A 15860-nucleotide genomic window follows, 5' to 3' on the forward strand; every position below is an offset into this window, starting at 1 on the left:
TCTCTTTCATGCTGTTCTAGTATTGTAAATTCAAAGCTGTTGGCAGTAATGGTTATTAACAAATTATGTGTCTTCCATGGAACCTCATTTCAAATGAGACCCTCATCCAAGACAAGCATCAAATATTAGAAGTTTGTTGCACATAGATACTATTAGAAACATTACTCAACATCTTGAATATTAACATTTCTTAGGCTCAAGAGCAGCACAAAATTTCTGATGAATATTTTTCTACTCTGTGAAATACATGTGAGCTGAGACTTGGGTACTTCCCTTTGGAATGAGGGAAAGTGCTGCATTCTTACCGTTCTACTTTTTCTGAATTGGCCTCTACAGAAAAGAAGGCTTGCTGTGCTTCGGTTCATAACTTTAGTTTACAAGGGAGGAAACTGAGGCAGCAGGAGAAATGAGTTCCACAGGGTCACCGTGCCATTCTGGAGATTCTTACTTGCTGAGAATTTTCTGTGCACTTGTACCAATGGCTGTAGCATCCTGAGAGGAACGGAGTCCATACATGGTCATGTCGGCACCCTCCAGTGCCAGCGATTTCATGTATATTTGGAATGTTTTCCACCTGTTGGGTGATATTTTGGAAAAAGGATCTGATAACTGGATTTTGTTGATAGCACCTTTCAGTCATTCTTTGTACCTAGTGTGAGCTGTACCAGATATTTTAGTTACTAGCAGAGATAATACCTGATTCTGGAGAAAAAGTATGTGAATTTATGAGATAGTTGAAGAAATGTGAATAATGTAAAAACCCAGTAACAGTCAGAAACTGCAAGTATAACATATGTAGATGTGCTTCTTTTTGCTGTTAACTTGCTCTTGGATAAAGACATCTCTCTGGAATTCCTTCTGGTTATAAAAAGAGGCCATCTTAATTGGCTTGTTTTTGTTTGTGGTTATAAACTATTCCAAACCTTCTGTTTTGAATTGTGGATTATGGATTATTTCATTACAGTCCTTCATAACCCTCAAATTGAATTTAGAAAAAAGAAGAGCAGAAATTTTATTTAAGTCTTTATAACATATGACTAATGACTATGTGTATTTTGTCTCTGCTTTTTCTGCCTTTGCTGAAAATGTATAAAGTACCTTCATTTGTAGATTTACAGATCATGAATGTATTGAACAGAGTTGATTCCTCAAAAAGTGATAGTCTGGCATTTTCTTTGCAGTTAACTCCCCAACTTTTCTTTTCAAACATACTAGAATGTGGATCACCAATAGTGAAACAAGATAAGGGTTTACTAGGAGCTAAAGAAGCCCGGACTGCAGTGTGTTGGAGACCAGCTTGGGGGGCTGCAAGGGTAGACTGGATGAAACTGCCAATGGAGGGTGGGGTGCTAAAGTGATTTCCCTTTGGCTAACCAATATGAAATATTTGGAGAGAAGGTGGAGAAGGGAGATGTATGCTGAATCAATCTGATCCGAGACTCAAAGGTTGACACCCAGTCAGGACCTTCTAGGAGTACTGGTTAGCAGCCCCCTTGTTTCCACTCATTGAGACAGGACCATGATTTCTAACCTGGAAGGAGTCACTTATCTTCTTGCTGGAAGGATCAGGCTCTGACATCAAATTCTGGTTTTGACATCATTTTCGAGACATCCTCTGAATCAACCCTCGTTTTCTGGACAGACAGAGCCTCTGGCTTAATTCAAAGTTCTCGAGGCCAAAGATGATGTCATGTGGTTTTGAAAGGCTCCAGTTCCTGGAGTAAGACCAGGAAAAAAAAGTCATCTTCCTTGAATTCAGTCCGCCCTCAAGGTGTCCTGAGAAAGTAGCTGTTTCTCAGAACAGCCCTAGCAATGCTGTGCACAGGCAAACACTTCTCCTGATTTCGCATTTCCTACACATTCTTTAATTATTCTTTTTTTTTCATGTATTTGGTTATTGCAGGGTCTCACTATGTGGCTTGGACTCAGAGTGATCCTCCTGCATGTGCCACCACACCCAGACTCTGGCCAGCTCTGTGCACCCTGGGGGTGGGGCTGGAGCAGCATGTGGTGCCAGGGATGGAACTGTGGTCCCTGCACTTGCCTAAGTTTGCCTAAGCAGGTGCTTTAGGCTGCTGAGCTATCACGCCAGCTCCATCTACACATTCTTCAGCCACGGGAAGAACACAGGTTCAAAAGGTTTTCTTACTGGGGCCACCACAAATGTAGAGAAAGCAAGGCTCTAAGAGTCTTGGGTTGCAGTGGTGGTTTTCTAAGTTGTTTCATTGTTTTGTTTGGCTTTCTTTAAAGTGACAAGACATTTTCATCAAATAAAATTGTGGAAGGAAAAGATTCCTTTTCCACTCACTGGACAGGATTGGCAAGGTGGAGAATTAGTTTCAGGACACCTTAGAAACACCACCTGGGTTCTAAATAGCAGTTTGAAAACCATTAGATTTATAAACAATGAAAACTTTATGAGCATAATAGGCATGGAGTGCTTTTCAGAGTTTCTTAGCTCTTACCTACATCAGGGAAAAGAGCAATTTCCAAGTGTCTCCTAAGTGGGATTCTGAGTCACTTATATAGAGAGTGGCTTATTTTACATGGGTCTGGTCTGCTCAGCTTCATGTCCTGTGTATGGAAGAGCTACGTTACCTCTGAATCATGAACCCTGAAAAGCGGTAGCCTCCCTTTATTTCCATAATGCCTCCTAGCCCCCTACCTCCTCTCCAGCCTTCCCCCCACCTCCCTATCTCTGGACCCAGCCTGGTGCTCTAAAGTGGTGAACAGTGGTAAATGGTGATGACATAAAGCCTTCTTATCTAGGTGAGGCCCATGAAAGAGAAACAGCCAGCACATCACAAGAGAAGTAACTGCCTGGATGAGTTTTCCCATTTTCTTCCAGCAACTAAAAGGACATGACCAGGAGGCCTGGGGCTTAGTGACAGAACTGAGCAAATGAGACCCTGGCTAGGCCACATTCCCCAGCCAGGCAGGGTTGGAGGGCAGGTAGTAGCAGGCAGACATTGCATTTGTCCCAGAGGGGTTTTAAAGCTAGCATACCTCCAGACAGGACATTGGACGACAGAGTGAAGGCTTCAAGTACATATATAACTGGGCTCCTGAAGCTTATGAGTGTGGACGGCAGGTTCACACAAGGTGCCAAAGGTAGTCGTGCCCATTCTGTCTGCCTTGCTGGGGGATTTGAACATCTCTTGCTTTTTAGAGCCCATGGTCATTGTTTGAGTTGAAAGCACAGCTGGAGACCAATGCATAGAGCCAGGAACCCGGGAGAACTGTCTACTTAAGAGTTTTAGCCGTGGAATGGGCACGCCTTATGATTTCCTCGTGGGACGGCCCTATCTGAGAAGGCCCTCCTTTCCCCAGGGCCTGTGTCATATGGGGTGCTCTCCCACTCCTCCTTAACTCTAGGCATTGAGGACCTCATCAGTCAGAACTGTGTGTGGAAACCCTAAGGCCCTTAGCCTGACTGTGTGGGAGGTTGGCTTGTTCCCCTTTTGATAATGCATGATTTATTCTTAAAGCAAGCTTGTCATTTCTGTGATAGTTAATATTTCATGGCATTCCTTGCCTCTGTGGTAGGTGGTAGGATTGGAGTAAGGTCAGTCTTAACCCTTCAGTGGCCTCATCAACAGTGTCTTCTTGTTCATTGCCCTTTACATAGTCTATGCTGTTTTGTTTGAGTTATCTGTGTGTCTATTTTTCGTGCTCTCACTACAATGCACTCGTCCTGCAGATTGGATCTGTTTTTCATTATTACTTCCGAGATGTTGGCAGGATCACTAACAAATGGGAGATTTTTAAAATCAATGTTTGGAGAATGAATGAATGAATGAATGAGAAATCAGATAGATTGTGGTATCATTGAGACTTATGCAGGGCTCTGTGTTCTAACTCAGGATATTAGTGTTCAGAGTAGAGGAACCCTAGTTTATTTCATGCTTTAAGTGAGTAAAATTTCAGTGCACCATTAACCCAGTCCACCTTCCTTGATTCTTGCTGACCTCTCTGGTTACATTTCCTCATGGGAAAGACTCAGAGCTGAAGGGTGAGAATTCAAAGCAAAATCTGTGATGCATGATGCCCAGGACATCTGCCTCCTGTGAAGGACAAGGCCCCGGCATCCTGCATTGTTATCTTGCTGCAAGGGAGGCTGTTCACCAGGTCATGCTGATGTAGCAGCAGCTTTGATTCAGGACAGAGTTCACTCTTGGAACCGTGAGACAGTTGTGTGGGTCTGGGCGTTGTCACTCAAGTCTGTGCATCCTGGGATAAACTCCACACTCTCTATGAGTCTCACTGCCTTTGTCTGTGGGTGAGATTCCAATAATACACCTCATAGGGCGGGGGAAGATTGAATAATAGGAAGTAGCATTTCCTTATAAGATGTGAAATTCAGTATCCACAAGAGACAGAATGACAGGAATGCCAGCTTCTTCTGAAGTGACTTCAGGGACACACTTTAGCTGTTCTGTGCCCTTTTGTGACCCTGAGACCCTTGGCTCTCATCTGACTGGGAGACACAAGAAGGTGTATGTCAAGCTTGTGTTCCTTTTTCCCTGATAACAGAATAGATCAACCGAAGAGTGTGTATTTAAATATTGGAGGTATATTGGACTCGAATGTGTGATACTTACCAGAATACATGTTTTGAGTGTTTTGAAAGTGGTTGGAACAGTTATTAGAATGTAATCCAATCCATGCCACAGTTATGGAGGATATTATTCTCAGTTACCCTGGCTAGTAGAGGCAAGAGGCAGCTCTGTCGAATAAGAACCTTTGAAGCCGATTGGTTCAAGAATGCTTCTGCGGAAAATGGAGCAGCATAAAGCCAACGTTGTCTGGAGATCCTTCCCGGGCCTGCAGAGGCCGCTTTGGGGAGGTGAAAGCTGCTTTTCAGAAGGGCTCTGAGATGGAAGAGGGACCACTTACCCCGTCAGATTTCACCCCTCGACCCTTCCTCCTTGTATTACAATTACAGAGCCAGCAGCATGTTGAAAGTTTCCCCTACTCATGTTGTGACCTTGGGCCCTTGTGACTTGAGCCGGAAGCTCTGTAGTTATTTTTCAGCAGTCCCTTGTCCTGATCTCATTAAGTACCCGTGGCCCCTTAGCTGTGCCCTGTTCCTTCTGCATTCCCGAAACCCCACTGAGAAGGGTCCACGAGGACCTCAAGCTTGTCTTCTTCGTTTCAAGGAAACATTAGACGCCCAGATGTAGTAACGTGACTTCCTTGAAATTATCATCTGCCAGATCTCGCATCTGCTGTTTTGAAAAATCCTAATTTATGTACAAAAATAAAATTAAAGAGAAAGACCGAAACCATAGTGTGCAGTTCAGTATATTGCAAGCTGTTTGTTTTTATTACTCAACTCAATAATGTACATAGTGAGCAGTTTAACTTTGGGATATGTTGGTTTTCATGGGATTTCATCAATATCCTGTTTTCCTGACCTAAGTGAATAAAAATAAACAGCTTGTGACATATACAGTTTCAGAGTTGGACTTTGTTTTGGTGGTTAGCGGAGCTAGCACAAAAACATAGCCTGAGATGACTGTAAATTCCTGAAGCAGTTTGATCATTTTCATGAATCTATGTTGTAATTTTATTTATTTTTTAAAGTAGATAACATATCATGTGAGTCAAAAACAGAAGATACAAAAGCATGCTTGGTGCAAAGTCCTTTTTTGACCTGTGTGTCTGTTTACTCACTTCCTTCAGCCTCAGGCAACCATTGTTAATTCTGATTGATTTAATTGAGGAACCAAAATATAGTTTAGCTGAAATGAGACTTTATGTTTCTTCTTTACCATGTGGCATAAAGACATAGGATATGAGGTTGGGACTATGGGGGCAACTAGCTGAATGAATAGCCAGGGAGGTTCTGTAGATGAAAACACAGGAAGGTTGACAAAATATAGAGCAAAAGTTGAATTCCATTTTTATTGTAAAATAAGATCTCACTATAAAACCATAAGTCTCCCCATATACTCGTTTGGACTTCTCTGATTCTGGGTTTCCAGAACAGACTGTTCTCTTCTGACTGTTGAATATGTATGGGAACCTGGCACTGTGAATCTCTTATGATGCTAGATTGAATTTCTCATTGCCATTTTTTCAGATAACAGCCCGCCGCCAATGGAAACATATTTATGATGAATTAGGCGGTAATCCTGGGAGCACCAGTGCTGCCACTTGTACCCGCAGGCATTATGAAAGGTAAGAAGCTATTTCTTGGAAAGTCTTTGCTTAATTAAATGTATGTTCTTTGGAAGAAGCTTTTGGTCAAAGATAAGACAGAGGAAAGCTAAAGAGCCTTTTAGGAAGCATGCGCTCTCCCTGCCACTGTATTTTGCCTTTTACTTTGTATTAGAGAACATGACTTTCTCTGGTCACAGGAGCAGAAACTGGGTTGTTTCTTAAATTCAGTTTCATCTTGTGACCACCAGTTGGACACTCCCACTACAGCCTCACCCACCCCACATGTCCTCTGCACAGCATCGGCTACCCTTGATTCTTCCTCTGGGTTCATTTACTATAAGATCGTTCAGCTTCTGACAAACAGACATCTGCAGGGTTGCTATGAGGCTGGTGTGTACCTGTTTTAACACTGCAATGTAAACACTGTTGGTAACAGCAGCACTGGCCCCAGATAAGCCCTGTTTTTTTCCTGGCTTAGTATATTTTTCTCCCACAGCTGTGCCTTTGACCCAAGAACTCTTGATGATAATGTACTCCCGACGGAGTGCCAGAGTGGCCTCCTATGAGGTTTGCATCCACAGGCCTCTTCCCCTTTACACTAGGACACTATTAGCTGAACCACTGAAGGTCAGTTAAGGGATCCACGTGCTATCCCCACGTCCAGCCCACACTTGCTCCTGGTCGTGTCAGCATCCATTCGACTGGCACTTCCTTGCAAAAGCAGTGGTGGACTCAGCACTGTGGCTTCCAATTCAGAGTTCAGAAGAGCATCTGGGAGGGTAAGGGAGATGGTCTTGCTGGTGGCCACACATGGAAGCAAGTCAGGACCCAGCTGGTCAGTTGAACAGACAGACCAGCTCCCTTGCTGGTAGAATAAACACATAGCTTTCTGGCTCCTCTTCTCCTCCCCAATTACCATTTTAACTCCAGTATAGCTGGGTGACGTACCTTTGGGTGACCTGTGCACACCTTCAGGGAATGCCTTTGACACACCAGTTGGTAGTCGCGTGTCCCTTAAGTTCAGTGTCTTCTTACCCTTGCTGAATTTAGTGCAGATCCTCTTTTAGGATGGCCATTCAACAAAAGGTAGCATGCTTTCGTAGGAATAATCAGTCAGTTGAGTTAGATTTAGGACCTCATGAAAGTTCCCATAAAGCATTCTTCCCCCAAGGGATTACTTGGGCACTGTTAAGATCCAGAAGGATTAAAAAAAAAAAAAAAAGTAAATGTTCAAATTATTGCTTTTTATAGCGTTGTTTTTCAATGCTGTACATAAATTTTCTAAATGTAAATACTGTGTCATTTTTCTCCGTATTTAATGCTCACACATTGTCATTGTACCTGAAAGATACTGTGGTGATGTCCTAGCACAGTAGCTTCTCCGGTCAGTGTCCCATAAATGTCTGCTTGCTTTTGACTTCAGAGTGAAGTCTTCATTTCCATTACAAATACTCTGTTTTCAGTGAGCTTCAGTTCTGAGAATGAAGTCCCCTTCCTCCATATGCAGATCTCCTCAGTACCTAAACCATCAAATAACAGTCCAGATAACATATAAAATTTTAAAAAGCAGGGCCGATGAGATAGCTCAGCAGACTAAGCACCTGCTTAGCCAAACACAGGGACCGGGGTTCAATCTCCGGCACTTGCCGTGCTGGCCCCAACCCTGGGCTCACTGAGCTGGTTACTGAGTTGGGGCGTGGTGGCACCTTGTAATTCCAGTGCTGTGGAAGCTAAAAACAAGAGGATCACTACAAGTCCCAGCTGCATATTGAGACCTTGTACCAAATATATAAAAATAAAAAAGAAGTGTATTTTAACCATGAAGTAGCTCACCCTGTTGAAGGATGAATGCCGTCATCAAAACAAATCACTACATAGTGAAAAAATAAGTAGGTAAGATCTAAGATGGAGAAAACTGATTCTATGTGTGTGTGTGTACACAACACTTAATTTACTTGAGAAGTTATATAACTAAAAGTAACCTTTATCTTAAATGAAATGCCAAGATATACTCTTTCGAAGCCAGTATTCTTTATTTCATGATTTACCTCCTCCTGGAGTACCAGATTCTCCAACCCCTTCAGTCATTCAAATTGGGAAGTTCTAGTAAAGACACTGCAAATCTTAGCAACTGAATCAAATTTTTACAATGTATCCTGCTTTTTCTTGGGGTCAGCCAAGAATCTGTTTCATAGATGTCTCCCATTGGGTTACATGTTTGGAACAGCCATGACATTTTCCCATGTCTCCCATGTGTTTAGTGGGTGTATGTCAGTCAGCATACCGTAAGGAAAATGGAATCAGCAGAGAGAACGTGTTGTAGGAATGGCCTGTGTAGGCATTGGTTCAGCGTGCTGAGTGAACTCAGCTAACTTCAGTTTCCCCACGACTGAGAGTTGAGAGGTGCTAGTATCACCACCCAGAAACATGAAGAGTATGCTCTGAGGGCTGGCAGGCGTCAGATCCCCGGAAAGGGGGACGAGTCTAGCCCTGCACGCGCTCAGGAGCGAGCGTGGTGGAGCCGGCTTCTGTTGAGGAAGAAGCAGCACTGCTGCTGGATCTCAGAAGATGCCCATCAGAACGGCCCTGGGATTACTACAAGACACTAAAGCTGCAGCCAGCTATTGTGCTGAGTTATTGTTGGGTTGACACTGCTCTGAACAGCAAGGAAAACAGAAAGCAAATGGCCCCTTCCGCTTCCCAGACTTCCCGAATGCCCCATCTACAGAACCCCAACAGGACATGTTACTTAAGAGGCCCTCTCCTGGCGTCACCAGCACAGTAAAGTTGAGAGGCATCACTCCCGTGCCACATGGGGACTCCAGTCTAGAGAGCCCCACACTGTGGCTGACCATCAGTGTGACGCAGAGCCCACAGGCAGGAGCGTGGAGGTGTCGGGATCCGCAAGCTCTGAGCATTTCCGTGGCCTTTCTGCTTGCTCTCTGGACCGCCATGACCTTGTTATTAAATACAAGGGATGCTGTGAATAATTAGTTATTAGTCGTAGCTAACTACAAAAATTTGAAAATCATTGACTTATTTTTTTTTAATTAGACTGTAATTAAAATAATGTGACTTTTAATCCTTCAAACCAATCATGGCCTTTAAGAATTCACCATAAGTCCTATGCTGTGGTGAAGAGGAGAGGCTGGGACCTGCTGCTCCAATCAGTTCCTTTTTAATTCTAGAGAAAGACAGGAAGCTCGGATCTGTCTAGAAACAGAGCAAAGAAGGATCTGAACTCTTGAAAGTGATGGTGACCTATTTCATCCTTGGTCGCTGGTCTCAGTCAGGGCACAGGCAAAGCAGAAAGGAGCGGAGGGATGAGACCACACCATTTTCAAAAAGCCTCAAGAGATTGCGAAGGGTCAGGACCTCGCAGCCAGACACCTAGTCTAGATATACTTCAGTTCTTCTAAATGTAGGTTACAGCGATCCATCGGCTGCTGATTTCTCCTCTCCATTCTGTGGCCGAGGTTTGTGCCTTGCCTTGCTCCCTCCCCCCAGCTTTGCTTTCCTAGAAAATGAAAAAGAAACGAGGGATCTCCTATACATTATCTAGCTGATGTATTTTTCATGTAGTGTGGTTCATGATTCCAGTAAATGTTTTCATTTACTACATGAAAAAAGTCTCCAGTCCCTCAGTAAATGTTACTTGTATATTAGTTGGGTACTTTTGGTTTATTAATGAGCGCAATAATGAAAGTGTGGGCTGTTGAAAAGAATCAATGGGTGTTTTTATTTAAGGCAGAGCAGAAATGGTACAATGCAGCAACTGCATCGTTGTCGCTGAAGGCCTGACTCGTCCAAAGTTGACTCTGATTGGTTTAAATCAAATAGGTCCAAGCACTTCATAAAAATGTCTTTGTCAGCCTGGTTTTGCGCCCAAACCTATTCATCTCTGTCAGTTTTTAATATTAGTACCAGGCTCCTGGCCATAGTCCATTAGTACTGTACTTAATTGCTCGTGTTACAGATGATTACCAATATAAAAAGCATTAATGTTTCCCATAGCAAGGCTGTTGCTATGCGGATGTCTCTTCCCCAGAAAAGCTTGTGAAGTGTGGTTGTTCTGGACATTTCTTACTCAGGATTTATAGATAAAGTTATTGTAGATTATAACAAAAATAAAAATATGCACATCCTCTTGGGCCCTCCAAGAGGAGCATTTTCTTTCTTGTCCAACTGGTAAGAATCTCTGCATCTCTGTCTTTTGTCAGTAAAGGAGTAAGAAGAAAAATGGCTACTTTTAGCTTGATTTTGTGGAATTGTAATTCACTTTAGCGGCTTTGTTTTCATATGCAGATTTTTTTTCTTTCTGTCTTTTTTTAAGTTTTTGAAGCATGAGCAGGGGAAAAAAATCTTTATACAGATTACTGGTTTTAATTTTCCTGAATAAATTACATGGCCTGTTTTTGTGAAGCACATGATGTTGTTATTAGGGATTTTTTAAAGGAGCATTAAAGGCCAAAAGTACTTGAGATGCGCCTTTCTGAGGACTTAAGAAATCAGAGTCATAAACAAATGTATTTGTTTGAGAGGGAAATGAGCGATTACGCTTCATGTTCTTGCATTTGTGATGCCCAATGCTGAATTCTAGCCTTCTGCTTTCCTGGTGAGCATTCCTGGGACCTGGCTGCGGGGCTCTGGGTCCAAAGCAGACCCAGCCTTCACGTGAGGTAGGGTGAGCCCTGCCCAGGCCAGACTCAGCTGGCAGAACTGGAGTGGCCAACAGCTGGCAGGTCTGCCTCTTTTGCAGAGGTAGGAGGTGGGCGGGGCAGGCTTTGTATTCTGAATGAGGGGAGGGAGTGCTTTCAGATGAAGACCAAAACCCTGTCAGGTTATAGGACACCCAGCTCACTGTACCACAGCGAAGGCCAAGGGCACACTGCGGAGACTTCCAGCACTGCTGGTGCCCAGGACATGGTTCTATGCATTCTTGCTTACGTTGACATCCTTGAAGTTACTAACACACAACCAAGTAAGTCACAGTTAGAGTCTTGGGCCTTTATATTTGAGAGGTTCCCTAGCATCCCCTTAGGCTGGCCCTATTCAAATGAAGTTTTCTCGCCTGCTTGTGACCTCTATGTGACTAGCCCCTCAGGGGCAAATAAGTACAGCCTTAATATACCTACATTGAAATTTTCCAGAATAATTTTACATTCATGGAATCTAAGAAAAAAATCAAGGCTTGGATTTTGTGTGCTTCTTTTCAAATTTAATTTTTCTAGTAACTGCTTTTTGTGTTATTCTACAAAAGTATCAGCCCACAACAGGCAAAAATTTAGGAGACCAGATCCTCTCTCAGATCATTAGAGAAGCGGTGTTCCCCACCATGGTCACAAACCCAAGTGTCCCTTGGGCAGGTGATACAGATGGGTGCGTGAGGCAGGATGGGAGAGTGGAAAGCTGGTCCAGAGGCTCCAGACCGTAGAGGCCCAGGGTAGCCAACAGCCATCATTGCTGCGGTCAGAGGCAGCCCCTGTGCTGGCCATCCCATACCTCACAGTCGTTTCTGTGTAAAGTCACATAACTTTACAGTATTGGCTCCAGGATTTTCAAAAGTAGTTTGCATAAGCTAAGTTAGCCATGCCCATGGGCAGAATACAGCCTGCATCCTGCCCTGCTTCCTGAGGACCGAACCATGCTTGGTGCTGGGCTGCTCATCTTCTCCGTAAGTGGCTGCAGTGGGAGTTTGGAAGAGGTGTGGCTGTTGGAGAAGTTCTTCCTCTAAACACCACTCCACATGCCAAGCAAAACACCCGCTGTGGCTTCCCATAGGCCCACTCACCTTCTAGGGGCAAGGCATTGCGTGTGATGCACCTTGCCACGGTTGACCAAGCTCCACTCTCCCTCCGAGGTTTCCTGTTCTACTCTGTGAAGAGTCAGACCAGAGTCCATGGACCCTGTGCAGCTTGGCTTGCTGTCCTATAGGCGCCACCAGAAAATGATACCCAAAACACGGATGTGGCAGAGGGCTTCAGGGCTGGGGGCAGTAATCGCTCTATTGATACCACCTAGGACTGCTTTTGGACACTGGCCTGTTTCTTTCCTCCTAGTGCCATTTCTTTTCCTTGAGTCATGTAGATTTGCCATTTAATGAGCTGCTTTTTTGAAATTCCTGTTGCCCTCAAAAGCCACTTGGTGGGTTTTTGTTGTTGTTGTTTTGTTTTGTTTTAATCTGCCGTATGCACAGCACCCTCGGGGACAGTGAGAATGTGTGGACCAGAGCTAAGATAGGACTGGCCAGCAGTGAGGAGGTTCCCGGGCTTCATGGACTCAGGGCACGTGGTGCTGTTCAGCCACCAGACCCTTCTCAGTATGGCCCTGCCATGCAGCCACATCCAGCTCACGAGGGCGGGGAAGCACTGTGACCCTTGGCTCAGCTAACTTTTCACGAGATGTCATTCATAAGCCATAGCTGCATGAAAAAGACTTCAATATTTAAAGCTATAAAAGGACAAATATATGATAGATTCAAATAGCAAGTTCAACAGAGATCAAAGAGAAAAGAGAAAATTTCCAGTTGAAATAAGAAGAATCTTTCTGAGGCAGGGCTAGAACTCGGGACAGCAATTTGGGTTGCCTAAAATAATCTCCAATTCAAGAATAGTAAAGAATCTCTTTCTGAAGACAAGGACTGTATGATAATTATCTTCTGGAAACTTCTCCAGTGTTCCTCTTGGAACAACAGGAACATATTAGGAAGTAAAGGTTCAATGAACTAAATTAACTCCAAGCAAAAAGGGTAGCTCTTTCTAGAAAATGTAAAGAGGTAGAGTGAGGTGGGAGAAGGGCTGTCAGGAGAATTCTAAGGCCAAGTTTATGAACTGCATATACTAAGGATGCTGTAGTTTGTCTTCTTGTGGTCTACTGCCTCACTTGTCCAAAGGCCCAAAGGGGAGATTATGCCATCCTCGCCAGGGTGACACTGGCCAATCTGAGTGCTTGCAGGTCCTCTCCAAAGGCTGGCCTGTCAATGGGTGTCTTGAGCAGTGCCTGCTGTCATGCTCTTGCTCTGTAATCCTGCCATCGGGCCCTGTCTTCCTTTTCCCTGACCTGCAGAAGACTGGTTGGCTATAACTGTGTCTGCAACCTCGAATATCAGATGCAAGTTGCTCAGAGTTGGGCAAACTCAGGCTGCACATCTGGTCTCCCTCTATCCTTCACCAAGCTGGCTGTCTTTAGGGAGCTGAATTGGGTCAGGGAATGCACCCTGCACCCAGAGTAGCTTCTTCTTATCATCTGCAAAGAATGTCTTCCAAAAGACAATCCAGTGATTTCATGCATAACAGCCCCGCAGCCTGTATCACTCAGCGTGCCTAAAATGCTCTAACTTTCCAGTGCCTGGATATTTCAAGAAACTTTCAAAAAAGGAAAACAGAACCCTAGCCAGGCCCTGGAGTAGAAAAACTGGTTTCTGTTTTTAAAAAAAATAAACAACAGCCTTTGAAAAATCTCTATTTAAAAATTCTTAAATTTTCCTTTAAATGCAAGTTATAATTAATAGAAGTTGGAGTTTACACTGTTGAGTGTAAAAACACCCTCAGGCACAAACTAATCAAGTGTGTATGTCATGCTGTAAACCACAGCAAGTTCTTTGTTTGACCCAAAAAAAAAAAAAAGCAAAAAAGCTTTCCAAGCAGCAGTTTTTCTTTGTCAAGCTACTTTATTGTCTCATTTTTATTTTCACCCTACACCCCCCTTGACCCTAACTAGAGTATTTAAGAAACTCTACAGGTCTCTTGTCTTATTGATAGTTTTCATCAAGCATGAATTTAAATTTGAGAATAGATTAGGTGTCTCAGCCCCTTTTCTTTTTGATAAATAACAAGAGGTTTCTCCTTATGATTTTGTATCCTCAGGGCTTTATCATTAAGATTAAATAACTGTACTCTCAAGCATGCTGCTGCACAAACATCTTTTCAATTATGCGAGTAGCAGATGCCTTCACAAAGGAGCTATTGAAAATTCAGAAAGCATGTTTCCAAAAAAGAAAGGGGAACGAGAAGTATCAGATGACAGAAGAATGTAATTGTTTACCATTAAAATATATCTTTAACTCATCCACTGAAAACCTCTTGGAACATTTTGTTTTTGTACAAGTTGTTGCAAAGTTTGGCCAAAATCATAAGTGTTGTAGGGAGTCGGTGAACAATTTCAGAAGGTCTGGAACCAGTGGTTTCCAGCACGCGAAGGACTTCAGTGCAATTGCTATTTGCCTGGCTTTGCGTATGGACAGTGCCTGCTTTCATTTGTGAGGTGCACATCACATCGAAAACACTATCGTTGTGTTTGTTTATTGTGCTTTAAATAATGTCCATCTGATCTTGAAATGGATCCATGAGATGCCATGCCAAACTAGTCATTGTTTTCTCATTAAGAAGAGTAATCGCCGCCATCTTTGCTGGCTGGTGCCACAGGGGGTTGGGTGCTGTCTGTGGCTCCTGTCCTCTGCTGTGCACATGTGTCTTAATTCTTAAGCATAAGATCAGCTTTCTTAAGGCCAGTCCAGCTTTTTTCAATGTGGTCTTCAGTTCGAAGTCTTGAGTCTACCATCAACAGAGGCAGCCTTCTGAATGCCAAGGCAGTGTCATCCATCAAAGAAAAGCCCCAAGGGACTCTGTTAGGGAGACTGTGAGAAATTCAGGCTTAGTAAGATTAAGTCCTCGGGATGTAATTCTTGAGTTCCTCTTCCTAGTCAGTATGAAGTAGGGACTGATCCAACTAAGTCAGCACATCCTGAAGAGTTGGATGTGGTTATTGTGTCTAAGTGTAATATGACCTGTGCTTGAAGCCGTAGGGCTCTGACGTAATAGGTTGCCCCTTTGCGGAATACCTGCAGAGGTATTCTGTAAGTATGTTGCCTAGGGAAGAGAAGAAAGCTCACCCTGACTTCTCCAGGCAGTTCCCCAAGGGCTTGGAATTCACTTAACCTGGCCAGGGGTGATTGCTCAGTATCTCTCCTGCATTCATATTTCCCAGATGGTAAATGTATAAAGTTATCCAATGCCCAGGATGAGATAAAGGCAACTCGGACTAGCAGAAGCAGATCTGTGTTTGAACCCAAACTTGGGAACTCAGTAGCTATGTAGCATGGTCAAATCACTGAGTCATTTTGCTCTGAACCTCTGTACTGTCATCCATAAAATAAAGGTAAAATAATACACCTGTGGCTATCTTTTTATGTGAAAGCTGAGATTAAAACATGCAGTATCTAGTGTTAATGGCACTTTCTGTATCGTGACTGTTGCCAGTATAATAATGTCCAAGCAGTAGATAAGACTGAGCAGAAATTTCTGTCAGCCCTCCTTACCTCCACCCATTCTCCCAAAATCCATGCCACTCAGGCTAGGAGACCTGTCACCTTCACTGGGTCCCAAACCACTGTCTTGCTGGGTCCCTCCTTGTGCTTCCCTCTTTCTTCTCTTCACTTAGGTCACATGCACTCTGAGACCATGAGAAAGGTAGGAATATTATCAGCAGACCTACAAAAACACTCACCACTCCCAGGCAAGATGGAGGGATCAGCCTTTCAGAAGAGTTTTGTTCCCTTCTGCTGCCCTTGGAGTAGGTAGCAGAGCCTGTGGTGAGCAGATTATTTTCCTGGGGAAGAGAGCTTTTTTGACCACTCTCCATCCTTGACCATAATGGACCTTTTCTTGATTATTGGAATGGGACACAAATGATGGCAT

General features: G+C 43.6%; 1 protein-coding gene across 2 annotated transcripts in view; it reads left to right on the forward strand.

The window, feature by feature from the left end:
- Arid5b (AT-rich interaction domain 5B) overlaps nucleotides 1–15860 on the forward strand; it is a 179086-nt gene that overhangs the window by 147451 nt on the left and 15775 nt on the right. For both annotated transcript variants that reach the window (XM_004632021.2, XM_023716148.1), the window contains one exon: nucleotides 6086–6183. In XM_004632021.2, coding sequence (XP_004632078.1) covers nucleotides 6086–6183 — 98 coding nt within the window. The remainder of the gene's footprint in view (nucleotides 1–6085; nucleotides 6184–15860) is intronic.

This window comes from Octodon degus, unplaced genomic scaffold, assembly GCF_000260255.1.
Source record: "Octodon degus isolate 3935 unplaced genomic scaffold, OctDeg1.0 scaffold00046, whole genome shotgun sequence".
Lineage (NCBI taxonomy): Eukaryota > Metazoa > Chordata > Mammalia > Rodentia > Octodontidae > Octodon > Octodon degus.